Source organism: Dermacentor albipictus, chromosome 1 (genome assembly GCF_038994185.2).
Source record: "Dermacentor albipictus isolate Rhodes 1998 colony chromosome 1, USDA_Dalb.pri_finalv2, whole genome shotgun sequence".
In the NCBI taxonomy this organism is placed as follows: Eukaryota; Metazoa; Arthropoda; class Arachnida; order Ixodida; family Ixodidae; genus Dermacentor; species Dermacentor albipictus.
In genome coordinates this window covers 222,094,253-222,107,360 of record NC_091821.1, presented here as the reverse complement: position 1 = coordinate 222,107,360, position 13,108 = coordinate 222,094,253, and the positions used below count along the sequence as shown (strand labels likewise).

The following is a 13,108-nucleotide window of genomic DNA, read 5'->3' as shown; positions in this document are numbered from 1 at the left end:
GAGCGACTCATATCTGCACATTCTGAAGAGTGCAGTCATAGAGAAAGTGTACGAATTTCGATTATGAAGTGGCACGGAACGACTTAAGCCGTTTGCACCGAAATGAGTCTTGTAGAAACAACGGTTTTTTTGACACACAACCTAACTTCCTTTTTGTGGTCAGAATAACGCATTAAGGAGCAAATTCATGAGCGAGACTCGCTGTATGAAGCTTCACAGAACAATTTTTTTTAGTATGTAAAAGTCCCCTTTGGATTTAAGCCTACACTCCGCTGAATACTGATTTCCATATTATTATGAAATAAGTTCGACAAGCGTGCTTTGCAACAGAAATAAAAGATTCACAAGTAGAAAAAGAATAATTAGGGAAAGACGGAAGGGAAACTTCTCATTTCTGTGGATAACTTTGCGCTACACAACTTTATTATGATAGGCCAAAGAGCGCAAGGTGTGTTCCAACGAGCAACAACAAGGACTGCTTACGCGTTTTGACCGGCCCCATAATATCGTCAAGTGCCACTAGAACCTCTCAACCTTTCTTTATGAAACACAGTGTGCCGTGTTCATCACATGTAGCACCTTCATTATTCTGTGGTCCCGTGTAAATATATACGCTACGTTCGAAACAAATGGGAAAAGGCGCCAACGTGCGCCCTCACTGAACAAAGTTTTTTTTTTTCTTTTTTTTTTACGGGTGAAGGAAACAATGTATTTCCATCGGGCTTGCACAACAGTTGCTGCTGCTGTCATACGATTTTCAATAACGTCGAAGTGTTTCAACACAGCGCTCATTATAACCATGAAATTGCGCAGGCGTATTTTTAATGGGAGACCGGTGCAGCTGCACATACATTTGTTGTAACATTTCCTGTGTCACAGTCAAATACGCGTCCACCAAATGTGACTTCCTGGTATTGCTGAAGATACGTCGCGCTTTTGTCGTGGATAAGGAGTGCTCTTTCGTCATTTGGAAAACAAATAAACACGAGGAAAGCGCCAACCTATCGTGCTGAACATGAAAACCATGCACAATATCTGAAGCCTGTCTAAAAACCGTCTACCATGAGGTGGGTTATCGAGTTTCCGGCCAAGCATTACACCAACAGTCTTCTGAAGAAGTTGAGGGGCAGAGGAAGCAGGCGGAGGTCTCTTGCCAACACTGCACATCTTCGGGCAAGCGTCTGCAAGGGAAATCGTCCCACTTCCAATGCCACTGCAACACAGGATACAAATCTAGACATTCTGCTACTTAAAACGCATGAAACCCGACATTGGCATGAAGCCGTGAATGCAGCTCGATAGGTAATTTCGGCCATTGAGTTTTACATCATTTGGCACACCGCTGTGGGCAAAGCACAAGGTGCTGCTTCTGGTGCTGTGCGAGAAAACAGCATGCGTAATTTCGATTATAAAACCCGCACCCGCTATAAAACCTCGACCTGGAGCTGCACCCTTGCTCAGGTTACAGGGAGTACTCCCCTCGCGTTTTGAGAAGTTCCTCTGCTTTCTGTCTTCTTGGGTGGCTGCACACAGATGACGTCGCGGTGTAAATTACGGCCAGATCCCATTGGAGGGAGCGTGTCTTATCTGCGAAAATAAATCTGGCTCTGCCGCTATCAAGAGCCCTGATGCCGGGGTGCAACTATGGGCTGTCCAGAGGGCCCACGATGCGGCGGTCGGGCAAGGCCTGACTGTCCCAACGTGGGAGCGGCCCGCAGCGCGCTGAGTCACGTACCTCAGGACCTTATTAAAGTTTCGCATCCATCCATCCATTCTCTGCCAGGCGGAAAACGAGCAACAATACGCAAAACCTCCCCACCGTAATCCTGCCCTGGGGCGCTATTCTGGACATTCCGCCATTTTCTTCGGAGCGTGACGTAGGCGCGACGCAAACAAAATGGCGCTGGTGGCCCGGTTTTGCTTACGTAATGTGACGCCAACTTGACGTTTCGCCTAAGAAACTGAAATGAAGGCACTGAATGTAGCGTTATCGGTAAAGCAAAACAGTTTTCCTCCGCAGTAAAAATAAAGCAGCTATCTCAAAGCGTATGATTATTCTGTCGAAAACGCTTCTCGCTTCCGTCGTCTGCTGCGTACAAGCCGTCGTCTGCTTCAGTAGCTCGGATGCGTGTCCCTGGAAAATGGAATGAGTCATCGCATGTTCGTGCCAACGCGCTTGTTTTCTTTCTTGAGACAACATACGCGAACTACCAGTGGTGATGCGCGCACGTTCTAGGCCACGTTATCGCTATTTCGTGAAACGCAAGTGACTCAGCCCGACTCGGCTGGCTTAGAAACGGCCGAATATCACCGATAGCGTTGCGCGCGCCAGAGATATCCACTAGAGCGACGCAAGCGCCGGCGCTGCCATCTCTTGTTCATTTCGCTGGTTACTCGCACCGCGGGAGGAAACTTCAAGGCGCCGCCTTGCGTACATTTCTTTTTGTAAGTTAGAAAAAGGCCGTTGTCATAACTTTTGATTGTGCGAAAAGGCATTAATCTCGATTACAATACAAATGCAGCAGTGAAAAGTGGACAACATTGCTGAAAGTTTGCTATATTCAACCAATATTATTTCGTATTTACGCGTTCTTTTAAAAAACGATGGCCCAAAACACAAAGGCCAACACCACCCGAGAGCGATGCAAATACTATGAGCACGCGTTATGAACAAAAGATTTTCGTGGCGCCAAACGACGGGGAAAATGTGGCGATACGCATTCCTCTCGGCTGCCATTGCATATGGCTGCCCATTAGCATAATTCGCGCGGCTCGTCGCAGCAAAAATTATGGCGGAAAATCTCAGCAATGGCGGCCCTGCGCAACGTCACGCATCGTCAAAATGACGTTTACGAAACAGCCCTTCCTGTGACGCTCCTCATGAGATATTCCTTCAGCCAATCAGCAAGCTGGCATGGCGCATATCTTGAATCGCCACCACATATTCGCGCAATTGCAGATGCATTGCACTGGCTTCTGCACGCTACCGCTCACATTCTTTTTGAAGCGCTAACATCACAATATATCTGCCAAGGACCAAAAAATTGTATTAGTCCATAACATTTGCAGCTCCACGTCACGTTTCGTCATCTTGATGAAAACGCAAAATTGCATTTTGCAATACTTCCGCTTCCCGGCACAAATTTCAAAACACGTGACCTTTCGACAGCCAATCAGAGAGTAAACATGGCGGATAATGGCGGCCGTGCAGCCGCCATGCGTGTCCAGAATAGAGCCCCTGATAAGCAGAGGCGTGACGTCAGCGTCGTTCGCGATTTCTTAGGGGACAGTAATTTCACATACTGCCCCTAAGTGCCTGTTCTCTATTATGCATCCCACTTATTAAGTTTATGTGCAAGTTTCGATGTCACATTTTCTAAATGTTGTGTGCGATTCTCGCAATGTGTAGTAGTGACTGCACCAAATAACTATAGGCCGTGCTTCTGATGCTGGTGTCCATGACGACATAACTTCTGTGACTACAAACAGCTAATTATGGACGATAAGTTCCACAGTGCACCTATGCAGTTTCTTCGCGAAAAAGGACTGCATGTATTTATTTAAATAATGTGCCGCACCGCAAACTACCATATTAAAAAATATGCGTTTGTGACTTATATTACATTGTGTGCAGTTTTTGCTTTATTATGTTGTTATTTCTAATTTGTTATTTTCAGCTTGCGTTCTTCTTTCTTTCGTTCCTCAGTGGTGTTAGAAACTTGTGGATTTTTCTTCATTTACTGAAAAAATTGCCCACAGCTGTTATAGCTCAATCTGCGGCCCCGTAGTTGCAGGATGCGGCAGTGACAAGTTTAGAATGCGCTCATCAAGAAAAGAACTGCATATTCGGCTACCATTATGCGTGGTTTGTGTTAACTTTTGGTGCAGCGACTACAAAGTTTTCTCGCAAACGATAAAGAATGACTTGGCATGTCCCAAGCAAACTCGAGCACGCTGGTCATTGGTAAAACGCCCCCCCCCCCTCCCCCCAGTTTATCGTATTTTTACCCGTCGTTGAGCTTTCCGACTGGACTTTTCGTGAGCATTCAGATTCAGTGGCATCTGCTTACTGCTGAAGCGTCCACTTGAGCATAGCTCTGCTGCGCAACCATTCTTGCTCTCTCGTACCTCAGCAGATCTCGCACGTTTCTGCGCGCTATGGCGAGATCGCTGCTTACAATGTGCTTCGATGCACTTTTGCTTCCGTTCTTTTGTCACAACACCAACGATGCGCTTAGGCAGTGCCTTAGCTACATTGCATACGTGACCATTTAGGTAGAAAAACCAGTGCACAGTCCTTCACTTACTCTGGCTAGACAGAAGTACTCAAGGCCGGACCTTTTTCTCATCAGGCACTTTCAATTTGACATCGAAAACCATGCAAATCAGTGCTCTCACTCCTTTAATTAATAATCTGCGATTCACGGATGTGCGCTTTTCTAATTATTCAGCGTCATGCACGTTAAATTTTGCGCATAAGGCAAAACCGACTGCATCGAATGCATTTTCGAGACGTCGAAAAGAACTGTTGCAAGAAGGTTTTTTTTTCTGTAACTCTAGAAACATTACAAAAATGTACTAAAAGAATGTGGTAAAATCTATACAACAGACATAATACAAAGAGACAGGGGAGAGGGTGGCTGGCGCGGTGCCTGGGCACTACACTACGATAAAGATACCACATTAAAGATACACACAAGCAGCAATAAAAAGTGCTGACAGAACTATTTTTCAGAGCTATATTAACCGTACATTTTAAGACGTGGGAGCAAGTTCTTTCGAAGAATGCGCCCTTCAATTAGTCCCGAGTGCTGTGACTACTCGGTAATGAAAATATGTTCAATTTCTTTTGTGTTGGATAACTTACAGTGCAGTCTAGCACGTAACCCTTCTATCGCCACCACACATTCATGCTCCCTAAGAGCGCATGATAACACGCTAGGAAAGTGACGATGGGAAGCCATCTCGAAAGTTTTCAACCCGTATGCCCGTTCCAGCGCACAAGATTTTGGTGCTCAAAATAATCTGGAGCCGCCTACTACCCGACGTCTCATAGCCTTTCAGTTGCTTTGGGTTCGTTAAACCCTAGAATTATTTTCTTTTTTTTTTCGCGCTGGGTCTTTTTCATTCAGAATTATTTTAGGAATGGATGTCGGCAACTTCCTGTCGAGCAAATGTAGCGAAACTGATATAATCGCACCATAACTTGTCCTTTGGCTAGTTGATTGATACTTGAAGCTATTGCAGCGGAAATAAAACAGACACAAAGAACACAAGATCGCGCGCTGCCGCATCACTTCTCGCATGTTTTCGTATAGTCGTGCTCCTTAGCATGGCCCTCCCAAATTATCCGGATATGCGCCCTTGAGATCACTCAGGAGTAAATTCTTCGTTCAGCTATATACGTAGATTCTGAACTCAGACTGCCGTCATTTTTTTTTTATTTCTCCTTTGCACTTCGCAAGTGTGTGCGTATTTGTGTGTGTGTTTTTTGTTTGTTTGTTTTTTACCAAGGATGAGCGGCGGGTGAGTGCTCATTTCGCACCTCTCTCCCACGCAGGCATGCGGTTCTCACACAGCGGTGGCAGTCCGTGCGAACGCAAGGTCTTCTCAACAGCGCCTTTCCCGACCACGCCTCTCTCGAGCTTGGGCAGCCTGAGCCCCGGTGCACCGACATCCGCGCTGCCCCAGCCACTCTACTACGAGTCCAAGTACACCCTTTGAGACAGCTAGAGCAGCACCCAGCAACTGGGCCCCACAGCCCGCCATTGTGGTGTATAGTACGCGCACTACCCCACCCGCCCCTGTCGACGCTTTTATCGGAAGCTTCTCTCGTACAATGCTGTAAAAACGCAGATTGCTGGCTTTGAAGGCGCAAGTTGGCAATGGAGCAAGCATCCTGAATGGGCAAGTTGATATGGATCGACAGATGTGTGTAGCACGAGAATAGAGCCTGGACGAATAAATTCAGAAACGAACGCAAGCACTAATTTTAACTCGCCTATTGTGAATTAATTATCCTCTATATGAGCAACCAATACACAAAAGAAGCGAGAGAGACACATGTATATAAGAGAATGTGCAGCATGACAGATAACGGTTTCTATCTCACTTGCCTACAAATCGCAATTTTATTATTTAATTTTTGCTGCATAACGCACAGGAATGAAGCAGCTGAGGTACTGTTTACCTCACTATTTTCACAGCAACCCATATATAACAGAACAGAGCAGTTCATAAATGTTTTAGTTATTGCACAGAAAGCATAGTCGTCTGTGCGAGTGTCGTTCGTCTCTTCCTTCGCTCGTCCACGTTCTGTGTTCGCGCTATACACACAGCTATAGCAAAACGTGCAGCTCGACTTCACATGAGAGGCCGACAGGCGCATGCCTTAATCTGCACTGTTTACAGACGGCGCACTTAATCATTTTTTGTGCACGGTATACATTGGTTCATGCAAACTTCAGACTTGACACAAATAAATGGAGCATAAAATTTGCAGTGCTGGAACGTCCACTTGGAAGTCAGTGCAATAAATAATGTTTCAGCATTAGCACTACCGCAGTAAGATTGGTGCTATACCTTCCCGGTCACCGGCCAGACACAACCTTGCTATAGCGTGCTGTCCTCAACCCCCTCGCTGCTCGTACTTCTGGCGCGGCTTCTGCAGCACGCACAAGGCTAGCACATTGCCCCCACAGGAGCGGCTGCGTTAGGCTGGTAGCACAGTGCTAAAAACATTCTGACTTCTGTAAAGCTAACCGCAACAAGAACATTGCCCAATTATCGAAAGAAATAATAGGACGACGAAGATTGTATTAAGGCATCCGCAAAGAAAAATTCCTGTTCTAATGTTCTATAGAACATTCTAACAGTAATGTGAGAAGAGTCATCAAATTAGAAAGCCCAGTGTCTGGTCATAACTAGACAGAGAGCTTCCTCATTTCATGTCTGGAACGAGAACCAATGGGGGTTACTAACCATTTCCTTAACAGTGACAGCTTCGTTTTTTTATTTGATACAACTCGAGACTTCAGACTGCGCAAACAAAGGGTTTGCGCTCTGCTCGAAACCGATCCAACGTTAGTTCACGTCCGTACATGCACCCCAATGGCAAATACTTCTGCGGATATTTGATAACCACGTTATAAAGAAACACACTGCTTTATTCTGCACACTGGCTTATTTTTCGACCCGTAATGAAACTCTTCTGTATTATGGCTTTTCTGTTATTTCGGGAATCGATTATTCAGCTGCATATCATCTAGTCTAGAAGAAAATTCATGCAAGGCCAAAAAAAAAAAATGCGTCAACGAATAAGATTCGCTAAAACGTTCTTTAAAATAAACATTTCGGCTAGTTTTGTTACCTACAGTAAGACAAAATTTAGCTTTTAAGCACGTCATTTTGGTCGCCATTCCACTAGTTATTTATTAGTTATTAGTTAACATTTTTACCGATGCAAGTTCAGTTTTGATGTTGCAGAGGGCCAGAACAAATGTGTTACATAGCTAATTTCTTAATTCTAGAAAGTACTGTCGCCAGTTCTTTCTTCATTTTTGCTTTCATCTGCAAGGAATGTCCGTGATACTAACAGAACCCGAAATACTTTCGACGTGGGCGGCTACCAGTCGTTGCCTCTAAGCATTTTTAAGTTCAATTGCTAGCAACACGCGTGAACAACGCTAAGATCAGCCTCCTGTAGTATACGGTTCACTTCAGCTATTTCTTTATATTATTATTGCTGCTTATCTGCGGTGGTGAGCCAAAACATTAGGAATAAAAATTTTTACCCTCTCTCGCATAATTTGATCCAGCACACCATCATATTTTTGAAACAGCTTTATTAATTATTGCGTCGCGAAGCTAACAGACAATAAATACATAACTGCAATTTCTAGGGAGCTTTGAATTTCGAAAAAGGTATTCGGATCCTTCAGATGCAATTTTCTCGTAAACTAAGTATTTTCTCGGCACAAAAGAAGCGTTGCGAAGTTTCTGGAACGGTATTCAAACAGTCCACGTCGACTTGGTATTTGCCTTTAGTGTCCCTTTAAGGTATTGCTAAATCAAAAGACATCCAATTTTGAAGAAAAAAGGAATATTCTCACAGAAACATTACAAATACGGTGGAGTCGATCGTGACTTAAGATTTCGAGGGAAACAGAGATTCGCACTTCAATAGCGGCTTTCAGTTCTCGTTACACTTTCTATTAGAAGCATAATACTAGGCGGAACACGTGTTTTCATTCCCTTTACAATAGCGTAATATGTCAACTGTATTTACGTTTACTTGTATAATTGAGGTGGTCAAAACTAAGAAGCAAGAAGTTTTCTGAAAACGACAAAATTTTCATTGTTTCCACATGACAACACACCTACTCTCCCTCTACTTCCTCTTTTCCCGTTCCGAAAAAAAAAGCCAAAATTACGAAATTCTTTAATGTTGGAGGCTTCTATCGAGCCGGCACTTCTAACACAACCGGTCGACTCAGACGCACAAATGGCGAGGCTTCATCGAGGGGCTGTAGTACTGACGCTGCTCTTTGTACAGTTGCTTTAAAGGGAAAATATATGTGAGGATAGCCTTATGTAAGTGCCTTTTTAACTACAGCCGTATATATGTTTGACTGGAAACGTAGAAGCTGAGTCGTCGGCCTAGCACAGACTGCTATAGTATGAAAGAGATGGCAAGAGAATTATCAAAGGTGTTGAGCTGCTCGGGTATTGAAGCCAATGTACGCAACACGTTTTCTGTGTTTTATATTTTGATGAAAAAACAAAGCTGACCTCCGGAAAGTGTGCCCCTTGTCACCGTCAGTTTCGATTTCCCAAGCTGCAAACACCCTGCACTCTTTCTTTCTTTCTTTTTTTATCGCACGCTGGGAAGTCGGAATAGCTTTATTATCTATCAAACATCGGTCATCCCCACTGTTATATTCAAAACGAAACGTGTTATAGTATTAATGGGAGCATGACTGTCCCTTTGTGGCCAAGATGTTTCTCGTACTCCAAAAGCACTAGGTAAAACAAATTTTCTCGCCACTGTTACGAGTGCAACACATCTAGAAGGCAATGTATCAGTATAGAAGCGTAGTCCAACTGCTATGTTTTTTGCTTTGTTCTGCTGAGAATTTCGCCATGCCATCTTGCACTGTAATTGCACAGACCTGCATAATGTATGAAAAAAAAAAGCAGCTAGGCATCGGCGTGCTTCTGTGCGACTGAACGAAAAGTAAATGGGCTCCTTGTTTCGCCTTGCCGCCCCGAGATGACTGGTGCTCCGTGCGCACGGACGTGTTGGACGGCGTTTAAAGCTTCACGCAGCCAGAAATCAGTGGTGTATATTTTGAGGGTAACACATACCTGGGAACCTCCAGTTGTTGTCAAGTGGCTCGAAGATGTTAGTATACTGCAATGGTTGTTTATTTAAGGAAGCATTGGTGTGTGTGTTCTTAAAACTGTTAGCTCCGGTGAATGTTTAGTGTTGCGTGTTTTTTTTAACTGCTTTCTGTCTTTTTTTTTCTGGATGTCTATTTAAAAAGCGGTATATGCTTACTTATGCAACAAACATTTCTAGACATTTCTAGTAGCTTCCTTAAAGATGCTCTAATAAGCCAACCGCGTTAAAGAAGCAATAAAAACGGTTTCGTGTTGCTCGCATATTGAAACCAGCCTCTTCATGCGCTTCCGTCAGTATTTATGCCGTTGGATAGCTATATGAAACCAGAGATCCGACGTTTTTGTTTATTATTATTATTTCTTGTATAGACTTTATGCGTTCATTCGTGCTTCGTTCCCCGTGGACCTTCCTAGATCACTGAGTGAGTGTGACCATGTGCAACGTGACATTTTGTGAATTATTATATGTCAAGTCCTCGAGTCTAACCAAAGACTGAGTGAATGATGTTGCATCATGAAAGGCTTCGTTTATTTTTATTTTTTTTTGTCGCGAACAATCGCCTGATGACTTGGCTGTAATAAAGTGATCAGAAATCCTAACACACTTTCTTTATTGCGCACAAGTGTGCAACCGCGAACACGCCGATAACCTGTAACATAAGTGTTCCCAGAATACCAACCTGCTTCAGAAAGCCAGTGAAGCGGTCACCGAGCCACCCACGAGTTAAATACCTTACTTGGAGCTAGTTACTTACGCAGCTGTTAAGGGGCATATTCATTTCAGCAAGAACTTTGATACGTTATTGGTATACCTTGCGCAGAATCTTAAAGAGACACTTAAAAGAGAGTATAATGTTAAGCTTCGTTGGTAAATTACACCCTTGTAATATCAGAAGTTTCAGTTATATTGTGAGCACGGAGTCTGAACGACGTCATGAACGACGTCACAGCGCTAGACGGGCTTGAAGTTCTCGGGCTAACTCTTCGTGACGTCATGAGATTTCCGCAGCGTCTGCTCGGGTCTATTGTTTATAGTTCATCGATAAAAATAGGATGTCATTGCATTTTAATAGAACGGGATAATCTCCATAGTAACTTCTAAGAGCGTTTTCGGAACAAGTACGACCCGCACATGCGAAAATACTTTTAAACCCGTAGCGTCATACTAACGTGCCGCACTGCGGTTCGGGAGCGAAATTCAAAAACGTAAACATTGCCCTTTAATTTCTACGCTACTAATTAACCAAAATAAATGCAAATTAAAGGCCGTATAACAGTAAACTATTCCAATCTCCTAACGTTCAAGTTTACGTAACCGCCGACGCAAACATCAGGCGGTGAAACGCCGGATTGTTTGAACAGCCCAATCAAATAACGCTCTCCTCGTTTACAGGAGTACACTTTTGTTTGGTTTGAAAGCAAACAGCATTGCTTATTCTCTTATCTAATTACTTTCAAGAGGCGAGGAGGCGCACAAGGGGAGAGGGTTTCGGTGAGTCTGAGCTAGCGCAGTGGGAGTAAATAACCGGATGAGGAGGGCGGTGCCAGTGTCTACGATTAGTCCGCTTCCCCTTGCTTAGCTCGTGGTGGCTGGTCGAAAATCAGTGGCGTGAACCCCCCCCCCCCCTCCACGAAGGTTAAAAATACCGCTAAAACACATCCGCAGCGAAAAAGAATTGGCATAGCTATGTCGTATACTGGCCGAAACGTCGACAACGTTGTAGTGCCACCGAAAAAAAATTATATGCAGAGAAATGCACTCTTCCCGGCAGCTTCAAGAAGCCAGTGTCAGAGCGATCGGTAGGCTGCTAACATTTGTTCATTTCGGAACGGAGCAGTCTCCAGCTATTTAGTTTTCAATTTTGTTCAGTTTTGTTGGGTATATTAATGCATCTTTAGTACTTACACGTCACTTTGACGTGGTGAGTTCTCGCGGTTTTGTGATGTCGCGTGACAGACAGGCGAAGTGGGCGCAGCCCGAAATAAATTAGCTTAAGACGAATGGCGAAAACGGCGTAAAATCGTAAAGATATTTTTTTCTTTTGTTTGGCTTATTTATGCATAATCAGTGGGCACACGTCATTTCAGTTGGGGAGTTCTCGCGGTTTTCGTGACGTCGCGTGACAGACAGGTGAAGTGGGGGTGGCCTGAGAAATTCTTGACCAATCGTGGAGGGCTAGTGGCAGAAATGGAATAGGAACAGATTGGGATAGCTTCACGTTATAGCGCCCCAAGTTTTGGAAAAGCACTTCAGCAGAATTAACTTGGTGTTCCTCTTTAGCGCCCGTCTAAGAGAAAGCCCCAAGCTGGTGCATCATTCTCCCCATGCCCCTACACATCGCGAACCACATTGGAATCTCATATGGAGGAGGAAATGAGGAGGAGGGGGGGACAGGCTCGATGTCTGACAATGCTATCTGACAAGATCTGACAATGCTATCATTAGATTATAATTTTTTTGCGGGAAAGCTGCCTCAACAACCTATAAAAGCACAGAAACTGGCGCTCCAGGTCACAAGCGGGTCAGGTGAGCAAAGATTTGAGAATAACTGAAACAGCGTGAGCTGAAACTCGCGTGGCGATAATATTTAGAAACGCCCTTCATCCAAGTTACAGCACTGTCTGCGCGCCCTCCTTGTTAAGGCCGGTACAACTTCTCTTTTACCAAGTTCCTTTGTGGCGCGGCGCACTTGAGTCTGAGAGCATTAACAGGTGTGCCTGCGGAATTCTCTCGAAGCACCACAGCACTACGCAACACCGAGAGTCGCGTCAAACGGCAAGGTAAGCTTTTGTGATCGCATCTGGCGTAAAGGTACCTACTACCGAACTGGGTACCGTCCTGAACTCTCCACAGCAGAGTTTTCTTTTCTTTTTTCCTTTTATTTTTTCCGGGCGCAAAGGAGCAAAAAAAGCAACGACCATATGGACGCCAAGGTTAAGTATGCTCGAAACCACACCAAGGCTGGGAATCGCGGATATACAAGGTTTCAGCGAACATTTTCAACAATATTTTAAACTTGCCTTTGGCAGATAGTCCAATTCTAGTGCATGAGCTGGTCTACTCGAAGAGGCAGACATTACTTGCACAGAAAATTAAAATACACAATCAAGTAATTAACAAAAATCACTAATGTTAAGATTTAACTAATTTCCTTATGGCATGTATTGCAATTTACAAATTCCAGCGTGTGACACTGCAATGCACATCCACTTCAAAGAATTGTATAGATGGCACCATTTACGAGATTTGTGCCGTCAAACCTACGGTAAAGATGCACTGTTGTTGCACTTACTTTCTTAGCAAAACGTTGTTTCATCCATTGAAGCAGAAAAGTAACTGGAACGCCAATGCATTTTTCCGCGAAGTTCGCGCATAAGTATCTCGAAAATGGTGTCATCCTGAAAATTACTTCCTAGCGGATCCGCCTCACGAACTCCCCGGCTAGAATTTGTAAATTGCAATGTGTGCCATAAGGTAATTAGTTAAAAACCTAATTAGTGAATTTCTATTAATTCGTCGATTATGCATTTCAATTTTCTTGTGCAAGTAATGTCCGCCTCTTCGAGTAGGCCAGCTCATGGACTAGAATTGTGCTATCTGCCACAGGCAATCTTTAAATCTTTTTGAAGATGGTTGCTGAAACAGCCGATATAACAGTTGGATCTGAGCATGGTTTCTGTTATACCGGGCAGAATCAAGTTTAAT

At 44.1% G+C, this 13,108-nt stretch overlaps 2 protein-coding genes across 11 annotated transcripts in view; one reads left to right on the top strand and one right to left on the bottom strand.

Moving 5' to 3' along the window:
- The window catches only part of LOC135919896 (forkhead box protein F1-like), a 61,439-nt gene extending 51,437 nt beyond the window's left edge, over positions 1–10,002 (top strand). Inside the window, exon 2 of the mRNA XM_065453890.1 lies at positions 5,561–10,002. Within this exon, the coding sequence (XP_065309962.1) occupies positions 5,561–5,724 (164 nt within the window). The 3' untranslated portion in view covers positions 5,725–10,002. The remainder of the gene's footprint in view (positions 1–5,560) is intronic.
- Positions 1–13,108, bottom strand: part of LOC135919898 (uncharacterized) — a 392,168-nt gene that overhangs the window by 368,802 nt on the left and 10,258 nt on the right. The window lies entirely within an intron of this gene.